The sequence below is a fragment of the Ornithorhynchus anatinus genome, chromosome 4 (assembly GCF_004115215.2).
Source record: "Ornithorhynchus anatinus isolate Pmale09 chromosome 4, mOrnAna1.pri.v4, whole genome shotgun sequence".
In the NCBI taxonomy this organism is placed as follows: Eukaryota; Metazoa; Chordata; class Mammalia; order Monotremata; family Ornithorhynchidae; genus Ornithorhynchus; species Ornithorhynchus anatinus.
In genome coordinates this window covers 125,702,802-125,718,797 of record NC_041731.1, presented here as the reverse complement: position 1 = coordinate 125,718,797, position 15,996 = coordinate 125,702,802, and the positions used below count along the sequence as shown (strand labels likewise).

At 50.5% G+C, this 15,996-nt stretch overlaps 1 protein-coding gene across 1 annotated transcript; it reads left to right on the top strand.

The window, feature by feature from the left end:
• The first annotated feature begins 1,546 nt into the window (after nt 1–1,546).
• On the top strand, nt 1,547–4,571 carry DRD5 (dopamine receptor D5). The gene has a single exon (XM_007658758.4). The coding sequence runs from the start codon at nt 1,902–1,904 to the stop codon at nt 3,114–3,116; it is 1,215 nt and encodes a 404-aa protein (XP_007656948.2). The 5' UTR covers nt 1,547–1,901; the 3' UTR covers nt 3,117–4,571.
• The last annotated feature ends 11,425 nt before the right edge of the window (nt 4,572–15,996 follow it).

The window sequence follows — 15,996 nt, the reverse complement described above, 5'->3', positions numbered from 1 at the left end:
TTTTTTTCCTCTCTCTCTCCCTTTTTTTCCTCTCTCTCTCCCTTTTCTCTCTCTCTCTCCCTCTCCCTTCTCTCTCCCTTTTTTCTCTCTCTCCCTTTTTCTCTCTCTCCCTTTTTTCTCTCTCTCTCCCTTTTTTCTCTCTCTCTCTCTCCCTTTTTTCTCTCTCTCTCTCTCCCTTTTTCTCGCTCTCTCCCTTTTTCTCGCTCTCTCCCTTTTTCTCGCTCTCCCTTTTTCTCGCTCTCCCTTTCTCTCTCGCTCTCCCTTTCTCTCCCTCTCTCTCCCTCCCCCCTTTCTCTCCCTCCCCCCTTTCTCTCCCTCCCCCCTTCTCTCTCTCTCTCCCCCTTTTTTCTCTCTCTCTCCCCCTTTTTTCTCTCTCTCTCCCCCTTTTTTCTCTCTCTCTCCCCCTTTTTTCTCTCTCCCTTTTTCTCTCTCTCTCCCTTTTTCTCTCTCTCCCTTTCTCTCTCGCTCTCCCTCTCCCTTTCTCTCCCTCCCCCCTTTCTCTCCCTCCCCCCTTCTCTCTCTCTCTCCCCCTTTTTTCTCTCTCTCTCTCCCTTTTTTTCCTCTCTCTCTCCCTTTTTCTCTCTCTCTCTCTCTCTCTCCCTTTTCTCTCTCTCTCTCCCTTTTTTCTCTCTCTCTTCTCCTTTTCTCTCTCTTCCCTTTTTCTCTCTCTTCTTTCCCCTTCTCCCCTCCCCCTTCTCTCCCCGTTTCTCTCTCTCTCCCTTTTCTCTCTCTCTTTTTTCCTCTCTCTTTTCCTTTCTCCTTTCTCTCTCTTTCTCTCCCTTTTCTCTCTCTCTCTCCCTTTTCTCTATCTCTTCCCCTTTTCTCTCTCTACTTTCCCCTTCTCCCTCTCCTCTCCCTCCCCTTATCTGTCTCTCCCTTTTCTCTCACTCCCTTATTTTTTTCTCTCTGTCCCCTTTTCTCTGCTTCTCCCTCTCTCTCTCTCTCTCTCTCTCCCTTCTCTCCTCTCTCCCCCTTCTCTCCTCTCTCTCTCTCTCCCCTCTCTCCCCCTTCTCTCCTCTCTCTCTCTCCCCCTCCCCCGTCTGTCTCCCTCCGCTCCCTCGTCCGTTTGGTGCCGGTGTGGATGGGGTGTCGGGCTGGACACCGGGCTGCCGCGGTGGGGGCGGGGGCGGGGGCGGGAGGGAAGGGGCCGGTGCCCTGCCCGGCCCGGCCCGGCCCGGCCCGGCCCAGCCGGGGGGCGTGCACAGCCTGGCGAGGGGCGCAGAGCTAGCGGGGCGCGGAGCCTGGACTGCAGAGCCGGGCGGGCTACAGACCAAGGTGAGGGGCGCAGAACTAGGGGGGGCGCAGAGCAGGACGAGGCGCGCAGAATTAGGGGGGCGCAGAACTAGGGGGGATACAGAGCAGGAGGGGTGCAGACTTAGGGGGATGCAGAGCAGGACGAGGGGTGCAGAACTAGGGGGGCGCAGAGCAGGACGAGGGGTGCAGAACTAGGGGGGCGCAGAGCAGGACGAGGGGTGCAGAACTGGGGGGGGGGCGCAGAGAAGGACGAGGGGTGCAGAATTAGGGGGATGCAGAGCGGGACGAGGGGTGCAGAATCAGGGGGGTGCAGAGCAGGACGAGGGGTGCAGAATTGGGGGGTGTAGAGCAAGACGAGTAGCGCCGAACTAGCGGGGTGCAGAGCTGGGGCTGCAGAGCCGGGGTACCAAGTAGGGTGGGGGGCCCAGAACTAGGGGGCCGCAGAGCAGGGCTGGGGGCGCACAGCCCGGTGAGGGGCGCAGAACTGGAAGCGCGGCGCTGCGGGGAGCAGAGCCGGGACCTCGCGGCCCGGTGAGGGGCGCGGACCCCCGGGCGCCCCGGCCGGGTGACCGTCGGGCGGAGGACCCGGGCCTCCGGGGGTGGCCTCGGCCCCCGGTCCGGCCGATGGGGCCGTCCGGCCTCCGGCCATGCCGCCGCTCCGGGGTCACCGGCTCCTCACCGGCTGCCTCCTCTCCCTCCTCATCCTCTGGACCCTCCTGGGCAACGCGCTGGTCTGCCTGGCCGTCGTCCGCTGCCGGCACCTGCGCTCCAGGGTCACCAACGTCTTCGTGGGCTCCCTGGCCGCGTCGGACCTGCTGGTGGCCCTGCTGGTCATGCCCTGGAAGGCGGCGGCCGAGGTGGCCGGCCACTGGCCCTTCGGCGCCTTCTGCGACGTCTGGGTGGCCTTGGACATCATGTGCTCGACGGCCTCCATCCTGCACCTCTGCCTCATCGGCCTGGACCGCTACTGGGCCGTCTCCAGCCCCTTCGGCTACCAGCGCGGGATGAGGCCGCGCCTGGCCCTGCTGGCGGTCGGCGCCACCTGGGCCCTGTCCGCCCTCATCTCCTTCCTCCCCGTCCAGCTCCACTGGCACAAGGCCCCGGCCGACGCCACCGGCCGCCCGGCCTCAACCGGCTGCGACTCCAGCCTCAACCGGGCCTACGCCGTCTCCTCCTCCCTGGTCAGCTTCTACATCCCCGTGGCCGTCGTGCTGGTCACCTACGCCCGCATCTACCGCATCGCCCGCGGGCAGATCCGGCGGATCTCCTCGCTGGAGAGGGCCGCCCGGCAGGCCCGGGACCGCCGGGGCGCCGGCCCCCCGGACCGTCCGGCCCGCTCCGGCCCGCGCGCCTCCGTCCGCAGGGAGACGGAGGTCCTCAAGACCCTGGCCGTCGTCGTGGGAGTCTTCGTCGGCTGCTGGCTGCCCTTCTTCGTCCTCAACTGCCTGGCGCCCTTCTGCGGCCCCCGGGCCGGCCTCCCCTGCGTGGGCGAGGGCACCTTCGACGTCTTCGTCTGGTTCGGCTGGGCCAACTCCGCCCTCAACCCCGTCGTCTACGCCTTCAACGGAGAATTCCGCCGGGCCTTCGCCGGCCTGCTGGGCTGCGGGCGGGCCCCCTCCGGCAGCCCCGGCCGGACCGTCCGCCTCAGCGACCGGCTCCTCTCCTGCGATCGGGGCCCACGAGGCCCCGGGCGTGCGGTCGCGGCCTACGGCGACGTCCTCCCCGACGAGGCCGGCCACGGGGACCCGGGGCTCCGGCCCTCCCCGACGTCCGCCGGCTCCCCCGGGGAACCGGACGGGGACGTCCCCCCGGGCGACATCGCCCCGTTCCCTCCGGGCGGCCTACGGGAGACTCCTCCTTGAGCAGGCGCCTCCCGGGCCGAAGCCGAGGCCGGCGTGCGCGTGCTCTGTCGTCGACTGGGTCCCTTCTGTGTTTCACTCGTCCGTTCGATCGTCTTGATTCGTTCATTCGGTGGTATTTATTGAGTGCTTACTGTGTGCAGAGCACTCTGCTAAGCGCTTGGAAGGTACGTGTTTCTGTCTGGTGCTCCGAGGGCTCAGAAGTAGCACACGGTCGATCGTCATCGGGGCTGAGGACTGATGATGTATCCTGAACTGGGAGAGGGGGGTGCATAAGGGTGCGTGTTTGTGTGTGTGTCTTTGTGCCCCGAGGGGGCCGGGGACTTCTGCTTCTTAATGAATAGGGGACACACCACCCCAAAAGTCCCCACGTGGCTTTGAAAGTCCAGTGAGATTGATCTCCCCTCCGCTGCCCCCCCCATCTGTGACCTCACCGTGAGAGGGGAGGACTATTTCCATCTGCATCTTTTCATGTCGGATGCTCTCGGGCAACTCTCGTCATCATAAGTGGCATGATTTGGATAGGGGATTCTCCGGGACTTGTTCCCGAGGACCAATTAAATTGAGGTGGTTCTGATGAGGGGGGTTTATTAGCTCTCGTTCATCAGCCGGATTTCGGGAAGGTAGCTTGCCCTTTCCCCAGCTCTCTCAGATGATACATCATTTGGGGAGGGGGAGAAGAGGTTGAGGAGGGACAGATTTGCTTGAAAATTGCACTCCGGGGTAACTGATTGGAAGCTGGCTGTTTCTGCCTTAAAGGAGTCCGGACTAAAGGGTCTGCATTACTCTTTTTGTCCCGTAGACTGTGTCGGGATTATTACCGACTCGTTCTTCTATTGGTATCAATCGAATGTTTGAGAGAGCATTTTAAAAGCAGTTAAGGGAAAGGAATAATTGGGAGGACACACCCTTTTGCATGCCATTCATTTATGAAATTCTTCCAGAAGACGTTCTTGGACTTTGAGGTGGTTATGATATCTGTTAAAATAGCTCTCAAGAATACAATATCACTTTGAGAGTGGTCTGGTTTTTTTTGGGGGGGGGACAACAAACCAGCCGTCTTCATGAGTGTTTTGATGCAGTTGCTGCAAATACTTGAATATATAGAAAACTTGGGATTTGCAACCTTTGGAAACCTTGAGAAATAGCTTCTCTATATACGAAGGCTAAACCATGAAGAAGTGTGTTTCTTCCGATAAGTGTTCCGAGTGAGAACGGATAATTTCCCTAATGGCGGAATCAGTGAGAGTAAATAAGACGAAAGGATGGATTTTCATACCAGTTATCAGCTTCGAGTGTTGCCCAAAGCCTGATTTTAGGCTCTTGAAAAAAGCCGTCTCGGGACTCATTGGTCAGCGTTCTGAAACGTTAAGAACTGGCAGTCCTGGAGTCGAAGCAAACTGCATTTAGAATTTACAGTTTGTGAATGAACAATGATAAAACTGGTATTGGACCCCAGTGTTTGTGTTTATTAGTCGTTTCTATTTGGGCATCACGGGGCTCTCCTTACACGATGCTCTTGGAATCTTTCACAACTTGCAAGACATCTGGATTCCGACTATCGATGGGATGGTGTGAAGCTGGTATTTGCGCGATCTCTTGGAAATCTCTTTACGCCACCTTTACGCTGACCAGGGGTCGATGGCAATTTTCCATCTGGTGGCGGTGATGCAAGTTTCTTCATGAGGACTTCTTTCAGGTTCCCTCCTACCCCAACTCTGTTGGTTTCTCTCCCTCGAGGACAGACGTTCAGGTTCATATTCCCCAAGGGGCATTGTGAGAAATGAATCATTAATTGAAAACTTTATCCATGTTATGTTTCAGGGGCTTGAGCAACTTCTTTCTGGCATGGATTTTTTCCCCCCCAGGGGGTTTTCAATAAACCACAGATCCTAAAAGAGAAACGAGGTGAAGGTTTCGATTTCAATTGACAGATCACTGCTGGAAGTCTGATGTCTTCTCCTCTCACCCTTTTCCTAAGCCTCTCGGAGAAGGAAGGGGCAGAAGCATGGTGGTAATAGTTTACGGTAATGGTATTGACTGATTGACAGTGGCTGCAATTCACTGTAGTAGGAATTTGGCACAGGGAGACTTTCAGTTTAAAAGAAGTTGATTCTCTCTTTTTTTTTAAATGGCACTTAAGTGCTTAATCTTTAAAAAATGGCACTTAAGTGCTTAATCTGTGCCAGACACTGTACTAAGTGCTGGGGTAGATACAGACTAATCAGATTGGACACAGTCCATGTCCAACATGGGGCTCATACTAGTAATAATAATTATAGAGGTAGATAAGTGCTTACTATGAGCCAGGCACTGTACTAAGCACTGGGATCGTTGCAAGCAAATTGGGTTGGACACAGTCCCTGTCCCGCATGGGGCTCACCATAATTATTGTTTGACGGATGAGGTAACTAAGGCACAGAGAAGTGAAGTCACTTGCCCAAGGTCACAAAGCAGACAAGTTGTGGAGCTGGTATTTAGAACCCAGGTCCTTCTGACTCCCAGACCCGAGCTCTATCCACAAGGCCATGTTGCTTCGAACCTCCATATAGCTTATCTCCTTAGAATGGTGGTATTTCAGTGCTTCACACATTGTAAGAGCTTAACAAATACCATCATAAATGCTTATGTTCCAAACACTGTGCTAAACGCTGGGGTCAAATACAAGGTAATTGGGTTACACACAGTGCCTGTCCCATGTGGGCTCAAGGTCTAATGGGGCGTGTGTCAGGGGGCAATCGGGTGTTTCATCCCCATTTTCCTGATGAAGAAGCAGAAACACCAAGATATATCAAGTAACCCCTAAATTCGCACAGCAGGTAAGTGCGGAGTGGGGATTAGAATCCAGGTCCCTTGACTCCCAGGACCGGGCTCTTTCCACTAGGCCGTGCTTTTTCCTTTAAGTAGATGTCCGCCACATTTAACTTATGAAAAAACAGCCAGGCTGTCGTCTTATTTGACCCCTTTGCTGGTGCTGGGAAGAGAATGAGCATTCTAGGCCGGACTTTGTACTGGAAAGTCAGAGGGAGGGTGAGGGAATAGATTGGTTTTTTTTTTAAATGGTATTTGTGTATGCTTACTGTGTCTTACCGCTGTCCTGGAATGCCCTCCCTCCTCACATCTGCCAAACTAACTCTCTTCCCCTCTTCAAAGCCCTGCTGAGAGCTCACCTCCTCCAGGAGGTCTTCCCAGACTGAGCCCTCCTTTTCCCTCTGCCTCTCCTCCCCTCCCCATTGCTCCTACTCCCTCCCTCTGCTCTACCCCCTTCCCCTCCCCACAGCACTTGTATATATTGGTAGATATTTATTGCTCTATTTGTTTTATTAATGATCATTTATCTATGGTTCTACTTATCTATTTCGATGATAGCGATACCTGTCTACTTGTTTTGTTTCATTGTGTGTCTCCCCTTTCTAGACTGTGAGCCCGTTGTTGGGTAGGGATTGCCTCTATCTGTTGCCGAATTTGTACTTTCCAAGCTCTTAGTACAGTGCTTTGCACACAGTAAGTGCTCCATAAATATGATTGAATGAATGCCAGGCACTGTACAAAATGCTAGAGTAGATACAAAATGATCAGGTTGGACACAGTGCCCGACTCACATAGGTCCACAGTTGTTAATCCCCATTTTACAGATGAGGTAACTGAGGCCCAGAGAAGTTAAACGACCTGCCCAAGGTCACCCAGCAGACAAGTGGCAGAGCTGGGATTAGAAGCCAGGTCCTTTGACTCCCAGGCCCTTGCTTTTTCCACCAGGTCATCAGCTGGACGTCTCCTGTTTGAATCCCTATTTGCACCCAATCAAGAGTGATGGGGGAAAGGGGTGGACTGGAGTACATCATTAATGATAATAGTAATAATGTTTGTATTTGTTAAGCTCCAAGCACTGTTCTTGGAAAGTACAATTCAAGACTGTGAATGGGCTCACAGTCTAGAAGGGGTGAGACAGGAATCAAAACAAGTAAACAGGCATCAATAGCATCAATATAAATAAATAGAATTATAGATATATACACATCAATAAAATAAACAGAATATGTGCATATATACCCAAGTGCTGTGGGCTGGGGTTAGGGGTAGAGTGGAGGGAGGGAATCGGGGTGATGGGGAGGGGAGGAGAAGCAGAGGAAAATAGGGGCTCAGTCTGGGAAGGCCTCCTGGAGGAGGTGAGCTCTCAGGGGGGCTTTGAAGGAGGGAAGAGAGCTAGTTTGGCGGAGGTGAGGAGGGAGGGCATTCCGGGCCAGAGGTAGGACGTGGGCCAGGGGTCGACGGCGGGACAGGCGAGAAGGAGGCCCAGTGAGGAGGTTAGTGGCACCAGAGGAGCGGAGTGTGCGGGCTGGGCTGGAAAAGTAGAGAAGGGAGGTGAGGTAGGAAGGGGTAAGGGGATGGACTGCTTTGAAGCTACATAGCACTGCACCTGTAGAAGGAAAAAAACACACACACACACACAAACTGCCTGCACTGACAGAAACCTGCTTTGTGGGCTTGGGTTGGGGACAGGCAGGTGAGGGGTGGCGGTTGCCGACTTGTGATCTGGCTGCAGCTGGGAAGCACGGCCGAGTGGATGGAGCACAGGCCTGGGAGTCAGAAGGACCTGGGTTCTAATCCTGGCTCTGCCACTTGTCTGCTATATGACCAAGGTCACTTCATTTCTCTGTGCCTTGGTCACCTCACCTGTAAAATGGGAATTCAGACTGAGTGTCCTGTGTGGGATGGGGACTAAGTCCAACCTGATTAACTTGTATCTACCCAGCACCTAGAACGGAGCTTGACCCACACTAAGCGCTGAAAAAATATCATCTATAAAATATTATATAGCTGGGTGGGTCCAGAAAGGAAGGATAGGGAGGGGCACTGACACAATCAGGGCTCCAGAAGAGCTGGTAGAGAAACAACTTGGCCTAGAGAAGCAGTGTGGCTTAATGGATAGAAACATGGGCCTGGGAGTCAGAAGGCCTGTGTTCTAATCCTGACTCTGCCACTTGTCTGCTTGTGTGACTTGGACAAGTCACTTCATTTTTCTGTGCCTCAAATATCCCATCTGTCTAGTTCATTCAGTAGTATTTAGTGAGTGCTTACTATGTGCAGAGCACTGTACTAAGTGTTTGGAAAATACAAGTTGGCAACAAATAATGAAGATAAAGACTGTGAGCTCCATTTGGGTCAGGGACTGTGTCCAAACTAGTTGACTTGTGTCTACCCCAGTGCTTGGTACAGTGACTGGCCCATAGTAAATGTTGAACAAATGCCATTAAAAAAAATAAATTAAAAAAATTCCTCCCATCATCCCACCTTTTCTAACCAATCCACCATATTTGGGCAAGGATGATGTCTATCAACTGTTGTAATTGTACTCCCCCAAGCATTTAATACAGTGCTCCGTGCCTAATAAATGCAATTGATCTTACTGAACGTCGGCTGCAGGGCCAGCTGTAGGTGGTAGGCGAGTGAAGAAGCCACCTCAGGGCCCCCATCCCAGGGGTTGACAGCTTGGAGGCCCCCAACTTCCCCTGCTGAGTGGGTCAGGATAATAATTAATATTTATGGTATTTGTTAAGCACATACTATGTTTCCAGGCATTGTACTAAGCACTGGGGTGGATACAAGCAAATCGGGTGGGACACGGTCCCTGTCCCATGTGGGGCTCGCATTCTCAATCCCCATTTTACAGATAGGGAACTGAGGCCCAGTGAAGTGACTTGCCCAAGGTCACACAGAAGACAAGTGGAGCTGGGATAAGAATCCATCAGTAAATATGATTGAATGAATGAATGAACCCATGATCTTCTGACTCCCAAGCCCGTCCTCTATTTACTACATCGGTAGTGGCAGAGAGCCAGTCTAGAAACCGGGAGACCCGGGTTTGAATTTGAGCTGTGCTGCTGACTTGCTTTATGACCCTGGGCAAGTCACTTAACTTCCCTGTACCTCAGTTTCTTCTTCTGTAAAATGGGGATGATAATACCTGCTTTGACTCCCTCCCTCACAGGGTTTTCGTGAGGGATGAAATGAACTAATGAATGTGAGAGTGCTTTGGCAATGAAAACGTTATAGAAAACCACGGTAGTATTATTTCCTCTAGACTCTAAGCTTGTTGTGGGCAGGGGATGGGTCTGTTTTATTGTTCTAGCGTACTCTCCAAAGCACGTAGCAAGGTGCTCTCTACGTAGTAAGCGCGAGTGAATGAATGGGACCGGGAACCGTGGACGTGAATGCAGGGCCTTCAGGGGTCACTTGGGTGGACGCCGGTGTGATGTCGTTACGTGACACTGTGGGTCTGGCGTAGCACACACGTGCACACACGTACACAACATGACATCATGATTTCCCCCGGGGAAGGAAAGCAGCGACTGGCTTCTCACTGTTGCTCTGCATGCCGTAAGTACTCAATAAACATGGTTGACTGACCTCGTTTCTAGTACAAGAAATGTTATGTTCTCACCAGACTTTACTAACGGGCAGAAGTCCCCCAGGAGGTGGGGGATGTCTGAGAGTGTAGGCAAAAAGACACCAACTTTTAGGTACAACTCCTAGAGGATGGATCTGGGGAGGTGAGGAGGGAGGAGAAAAGATTATCTAGGGAGCCATGTCCCAGGTTCATTCTTTGCAAATTAAACTGGATAAAATGGGGTTTTCATTCCCACCAGATTTCTCTGTTCCCCCAGCAGAGCCAGACGCTATTAGCTCGGAGGTTTGTGAAACACAAGTCATCTCTCCACCCTCTGCAGAAGGACCCCAATTCTTCCTTTGTCTCTTCTTGAGCCAAGCGGGTGCTGGTGGAGGTGTGCTCATGTGGGGAAGTGGTTTAGAGAAGCAACATAGAGTGGGTAGAGCATGTGCCTGAGGGTCAGAAGGTCTTGGGTTCTCATCCTGGCTCCACCACTTTTCAGCCGTGTAACCTTGGGCAAATCACTTTGCTTCTCTGTGCCTCAGTTTCCCTCATCTGTAAAATAGGGGTGGAGACTGTGAACCCCACGTGGAACGGGGACCGTGTCCAACCAGATTTGCGTGTATCCATCCCAGCACTTAGTAGCGTGTCTGGCACATAGTAACTGCTTAAACTATACCATCATCATCATTATTATTATTGTTAATATTAATAATGCAGTCCTAGAGACAGAAAGGAATGGATTCCTCAGCAGGTAGCCCCCACCCTGTTGGAATTCTAACCTCCAGCCAGGTAGGATGTTGGCTAGAGAAGCTGTGTGGCCTAGTGGCTAGAGCACGGGCCTGGGAGTCAGAAGGACCTGGGTTCTAATCCCAGATCCGCCATTTGATTGCTGTGTGAACTTGGCAAGTCACTTCACTTCTCTGGACCTCAGTTACCTCATCTGTAAAATGGGGGTCAAGACCACGAGCCCCATGTGGGACAGGGATTGTGTCCAACCTGATTATCTTGTATCTTTCCCAGTGCTTAGTACAGTGCTTGGCACCAAGTAATCACTTAAGTACCATTTTAAAAAAGTACTTATTGAGTGGTCTTAGACACTTAGACTGTCATCCCCTTGTGGGACAGGGACTGTGCCCAACCTGATTATAATAATAAAAATTGTGGTATTTAAGCGTTTACTATGTGCCGAGTGCCGTTCTAAACACTGGGGTAGATACAATTATCAGGTTGGACACCGTCCCTGTCCTACATTCATTCATTCAATAGTATTTATTGAGTGCTTACTATGTGCAGAGCACTGTACTAAGCGCTTGGAATGTACAAATAGGTAACAGATAGAGACAGTCCCTGCCCTATGATGGGCTTACAGTCTAATCGGGGGAGACGGACAGACAAAAAAAAATAGCAATAAATAGAATCAAGGGGATGAACATCTCATTAAAACAATAGCAAATAGAATCAAGGTGATGAACATCTCATTAACAGAATAATGAGGTTCACAGTCTTGATCCCCATTTTATAGATGAGGTAACTGAAGCACATTGGTAAAGCTTGGGCCTGGGAGCCAGACCACCTGGGTTCTACTCCCGGCTCTGCCCCTTGCCAGCTCTGGGACCTTGGGCATATCACATAACTTTTCTGTGCTTCAGTTTCCTTAACTGCAAAATGAGGATTCGGTACCTGTTTCCCCTGCTATTTAGACTGCGAGCCCCGCGTGGGACAGGTACTGTGTCCGACATGATTAACTTGATTCTTCCCCTGAGCTTGACACATAGTAAATGCTTAACAAATACCATTTTAAAAAAAAGTACGGCCCCAGTTGGAAACTGATATCCACTGCTTCTCACTTACCTTCCTTATTAAAGAGAGAACTTATTTAAGAGAACTCTCTATTTAATAGAGAAGCAGCTTGGCCCGGAGCCTGGGAATCAGAAGGACCTAGGTTCTCATCCCGACTCCACTGCTCGTCTGCTGTGTGACCTTGGGCAGGTCACTTCACTGCTCTGGGCCTCATTCGCCTCATCTGTAAAATGGAGATTAAGACTGTGATCCCCACGTGGGATAGGGACCGTGTCCAATCTGATTGGTTTATATCTACCTCAGTGCTTAATATAGTGCCTGGCACATAGTAAGTGCTTAACAAATACTAAAAAAAAAAGAATCCCCCCCCAAATCAAAAAACTGAACTTGCTGTGGGCAGGAAACGTGTCCATTAATTCTGTTGTACTGTACTCTCCCAAGTGCTTAGTAGGGAGCTCTGTATATAGTTAGCACTTGCTAAATACCACTGACTGAACAGAGTTACACTAGAAAGAATTGTCCCTTAGGCCTGTTTATGGGGACAAGGAAGGATAGAAGAGAAGGCAGGCAGTGAGCTTCAAATGAGACAGGGACTGTGTCCAACTCAATTTGCTTCTAATAATGTTGGTATTTGTTAAGTGCTTACTATGTGCAGAGCACTGTTTTAAGTGCTGGGGTAGATACAAGATAATCAGGTCGTCCCACGTGAGGCTCACAGTTAATCCCCATTTTACAGATGAGATAACTGAGGCACCGAGAAGTGAAGTGACTTGCCCACAGTCACACAGCTGACAAGTGGCAGAGCCGGGAGCCGAACCCATGACCTCTGACTCTGAAGCCCAGGCTCTTTCCACTGAGCCACGCTGCCACCCCCAGCGCTTCGTACAGTGACTGGCACATAGTAAGCGCTTAACAAATACCACCATTGTTATTATTAGTAGCAGTCAATGAGAGTGGCCCCAGTAGAAATTGGGCTGCCACATAATTTACAAGACTGTCAGAAATGTGACTGTGACTCTGGTGATTGTTTAATGAAGGGGTAGGAAGGTGGGGTAGGGAAGGGAGGGGGCAAGGGTGCGTCTAGTTTTCTGGGCTTTTGTTTTGAAATTGTTTATGGCCTGGAAATCAAGTCATTCCTTTCAATGACTACATACCTTTCCAGAAGAGGGATTATAGTACGATGGCAGAGACTAAATGGGTGGGGATTTCTAACCCGATGGATTTTGGAGATCCGCCGCCCAAAGTGCATGCATTTTGCCCCACGGGTTTCCCTCTCCAGCTTCTGTCTCTCCGAATTCTGCCAAGATACTAACTCTAACTGGAGTTTCATTCATCTTTAGACACTGGATATTCTCCCCTCCCCCAACCCCACAGCAATTATGTCCGTATACTTTATATATGATGACAACCCATAGTATGTGTTAAGCGCTTATTATATGGCAAACACTGTTTTCAGTGCTGGGGTAGATAAGTCATTTGTCTTTCAAAATGCTGAGCCCAAGTCTGCAGAAAGGGAGTTGGAGGATGTGGCTCCCACAGGGCAGAGATCTGGACCTCATGGCCTCCTTTCCTGGTCCCTGCTTCTTTCTCTAGTTGATAATAATAGTAATAATAATGATTACAGTACTTATTCACTCATTCAATCATATTTGCAGAGCACTGTATTAAGTGATTGGGACAGTACAATGCAACAGTAAACAAGCACATTTTCTGCCCACAGTGAGCTTACAGACTAGAGGGGGGAGACAATACTGTAAATAAATAAATTACAGATTTGCATATAAGTGCTGTTATGTGCTTACTCTGTGCCAGTCACTATTCTAAGTGCTGGGGTAGATACAAGTTAATCAGGTGAATCAGACACGGTCCCTGTCCCACATGGGGCTCACACTCCCATTTTACAGTTGAGGTTACTGAGGCACCGGGAAGTTAAGTGACTTACCCAAGGTCACACAGACGTGGCAGAGCGGGGATTCGAACCCAAGTCCTTTCCTTCTGACTCCCAAGTCCGTGCTCTATCCGCTGGCTCTTCTCCCCTGGCCATGGGTCCACTGGAGGGACGAGGATTGGCGGCGATGATCCGGCCTGTGTTTCTGGGTTTCAAATATTGTTGATGGTATTTAAGTGCTTACTATGTGCTGGGCACTGTTCTGAGCTCTGGAGTAGATACAGGTTAATCAGGTTCGACACAGTCCCTGTCCCACATAGGACTCACCGTCTTAATCCCCATTTTCCAGATGAGATAACTGAGGCCCAGAGAAGTGAAATGACTTGCCGAAGGTCACACAGCAGACAGGTGATGGAGCTGAGATTAGAACCCAGGTCCTTCTGACTCCAAAGACTGTACTCTATCTACTAGGCTGCTTCTGTAAAACTACGTAATACCACGCAGATTTAGTGTGGTTGCTTGCCTGCTTTTATTCTGCACCATCAAGTATAATCATAATAATTGTGGTATTTGGTAAGTGCTTACTATGTGCCAAGCACTAGGGTGGATACAAGATGATCAGGTCAGTCAGTCATGGTTCCTGTCCCATATAGGGCTACCAGCCTAAGAGGCAGAGAGACTACGTCTTGAATCCCCCCATTCAACAGATGAGGAAACTGAGACACAGATAAATGAAGTGACGTGCCCAGGTTCACAGAGCAGGAAAATAGCGGAGTCAGAGTGGCGTAGTGGATAGGGTGCAGACCTGGGAGTCGGAAGGTCATGGGTCTAAGCCCAACTCCACCACTTGTCTGCTGTGTGACCTTAGGCAAATCACTTCCCTTCTCTCAGCCCAAGTTACCTCATCTGCAAAATGGGGATCAAGATTGGGAGCCCCAAGTGGAACAGGGAAGGGGTTCTACCTGATTTGCTGTATCTACCCCAGGCCTTAGTAAAGTGCCTGGCACATAGTAAGCACTTAAATATCAAAATAATAATAATAACCTAGGTCTTCTGATTTCCAGGAATTGGGCTCTTCCCACTAGACCACACTGTCTGGTCTGCCCCCTATGCTTAACGGATATGGCAACGGATGCCCTATATCCAGTGTTTCAATCATTTACCAATTATATTTATTGAGCACTTACTGTGCCCAGAGCATTGTACTAAGCACTTGGGCTACCTTACTGCTACAGGCTCTTGTTATATCCCGGCTAGACTACTGTGTCAGCCTTCTCTCTGCTCTCCCTTCCTCCTCTCTCGCCCCGCTCCGGTCTATTCTTCACTCCGCTGCCCGGCTCATCTTCCTGCAGAAACGATCTGGGCATGTCACTCCCCTTCTTAAACACCTCCAGTGGTTGCCTATCGACCTCCGCTCCAAACAAAAACTCTTCACTCTAGGCTTTGAGGCTGTCCATCACCTTGCCCCTTCCTACCTCTCCTCCCTTCTCTCTTTCTACCGCCCACACCGCACGCTCCGCTCCTCCGCCGCCCACCTCCTCGCCGTCCCTCGGTCTCGCCCATCCCGCCGTCGACCCCCGGGCCACATCCTCCCACGGTCCTGCAACGCCCTCCCTCCTCACCTCAGACAATATAATTCTCTTCCCCTCTTCAAATCCCTACTTAAAACTCACCTCCTCCAAGAGGCCTTCCCAGACTGAGCTCCTCTTCCTCTACTCCTTCTACCACCCCCCCCCTTCACCTCTCCGCAGCTTTACCCTCTTTTCCCCCCATCTCCCTCTGTTCCTCCCCCTCTCCCTTGCCATCCCCTCAGCACTGTACTCGTCCGCTCGACTGTATATATTTTCATCACCCTATTTATTTTGTTAATGAGATGTACCTCGCCTTGATTCTATTTAGTTGCCATTGTTTTTACGAGATGTTCTTCCCCTCGACTCTATTTATCGCCATTGTTCTCGTCCGTCCGTCTCCCCCGATCAGACCGTGAGCCCGTCAAACGGCAGGGACCGTCTCTATCTGTTGCCGACTTGTTCATTCCAAGCGCTTAGTACAGTGTTCTGCACATAGTAAGCGCTCAATAAATACTATTGAATGAATGAATGAGAGTATAATAGAACAGAGCTGGTAGACACCTTCCTGGCCACATCGAGTTTACTGTCTAAAAGGAAAGACAGACATTAATACAAATAAATACATTTGCAGATATGTACGTAAGTGCTGTGGAGCTGAGGAAAGAGTGAGAAAGGAGAGGAAATGCAAGGATGATGCAGAAGGGAGTGTGAGAAGAGGAAATGAGGGCTTAGTCAGAGAAGGCCTTTTGGAGAAGATGTGCCTTGAGCTTTTCCAAAGTTCTATAATTTATTCAACACTTTGTCCGTTTCCAATCTGCTTTTAATAGATCTCCTAAACCTGATATGAGTGAATAAAATTCCAAAGTTTTAATAGATGATGAGTAATAGATGAATTGTTTATCAAGTGAATGAATGGTGCTTTATTCCAATATCCTTTTTATTTGGAGCAAAGGGTTATACGAGTGTTTGATGATAAACATATTTAGCGATGAACAGATTATAATTTCATTGTTTGACTGAAAAATGTGCAGAAAGTTAATAAATGTTCCTTTGCCGGGGAACCCACAGTATCAGAACCATTTTAATTTTAAAGAAGAAAGCCAACGTTTATGTGTAAATTAGCAGCAACCTATTTAATTTCAAAATAGGAGTGGGAGGAAAAGGGAAGTAGCATGGCCTGGGAGTCAGAAGGTCATGGGTTCTAATGCCGGCTCTGACGCGTGTCTGCTTTGT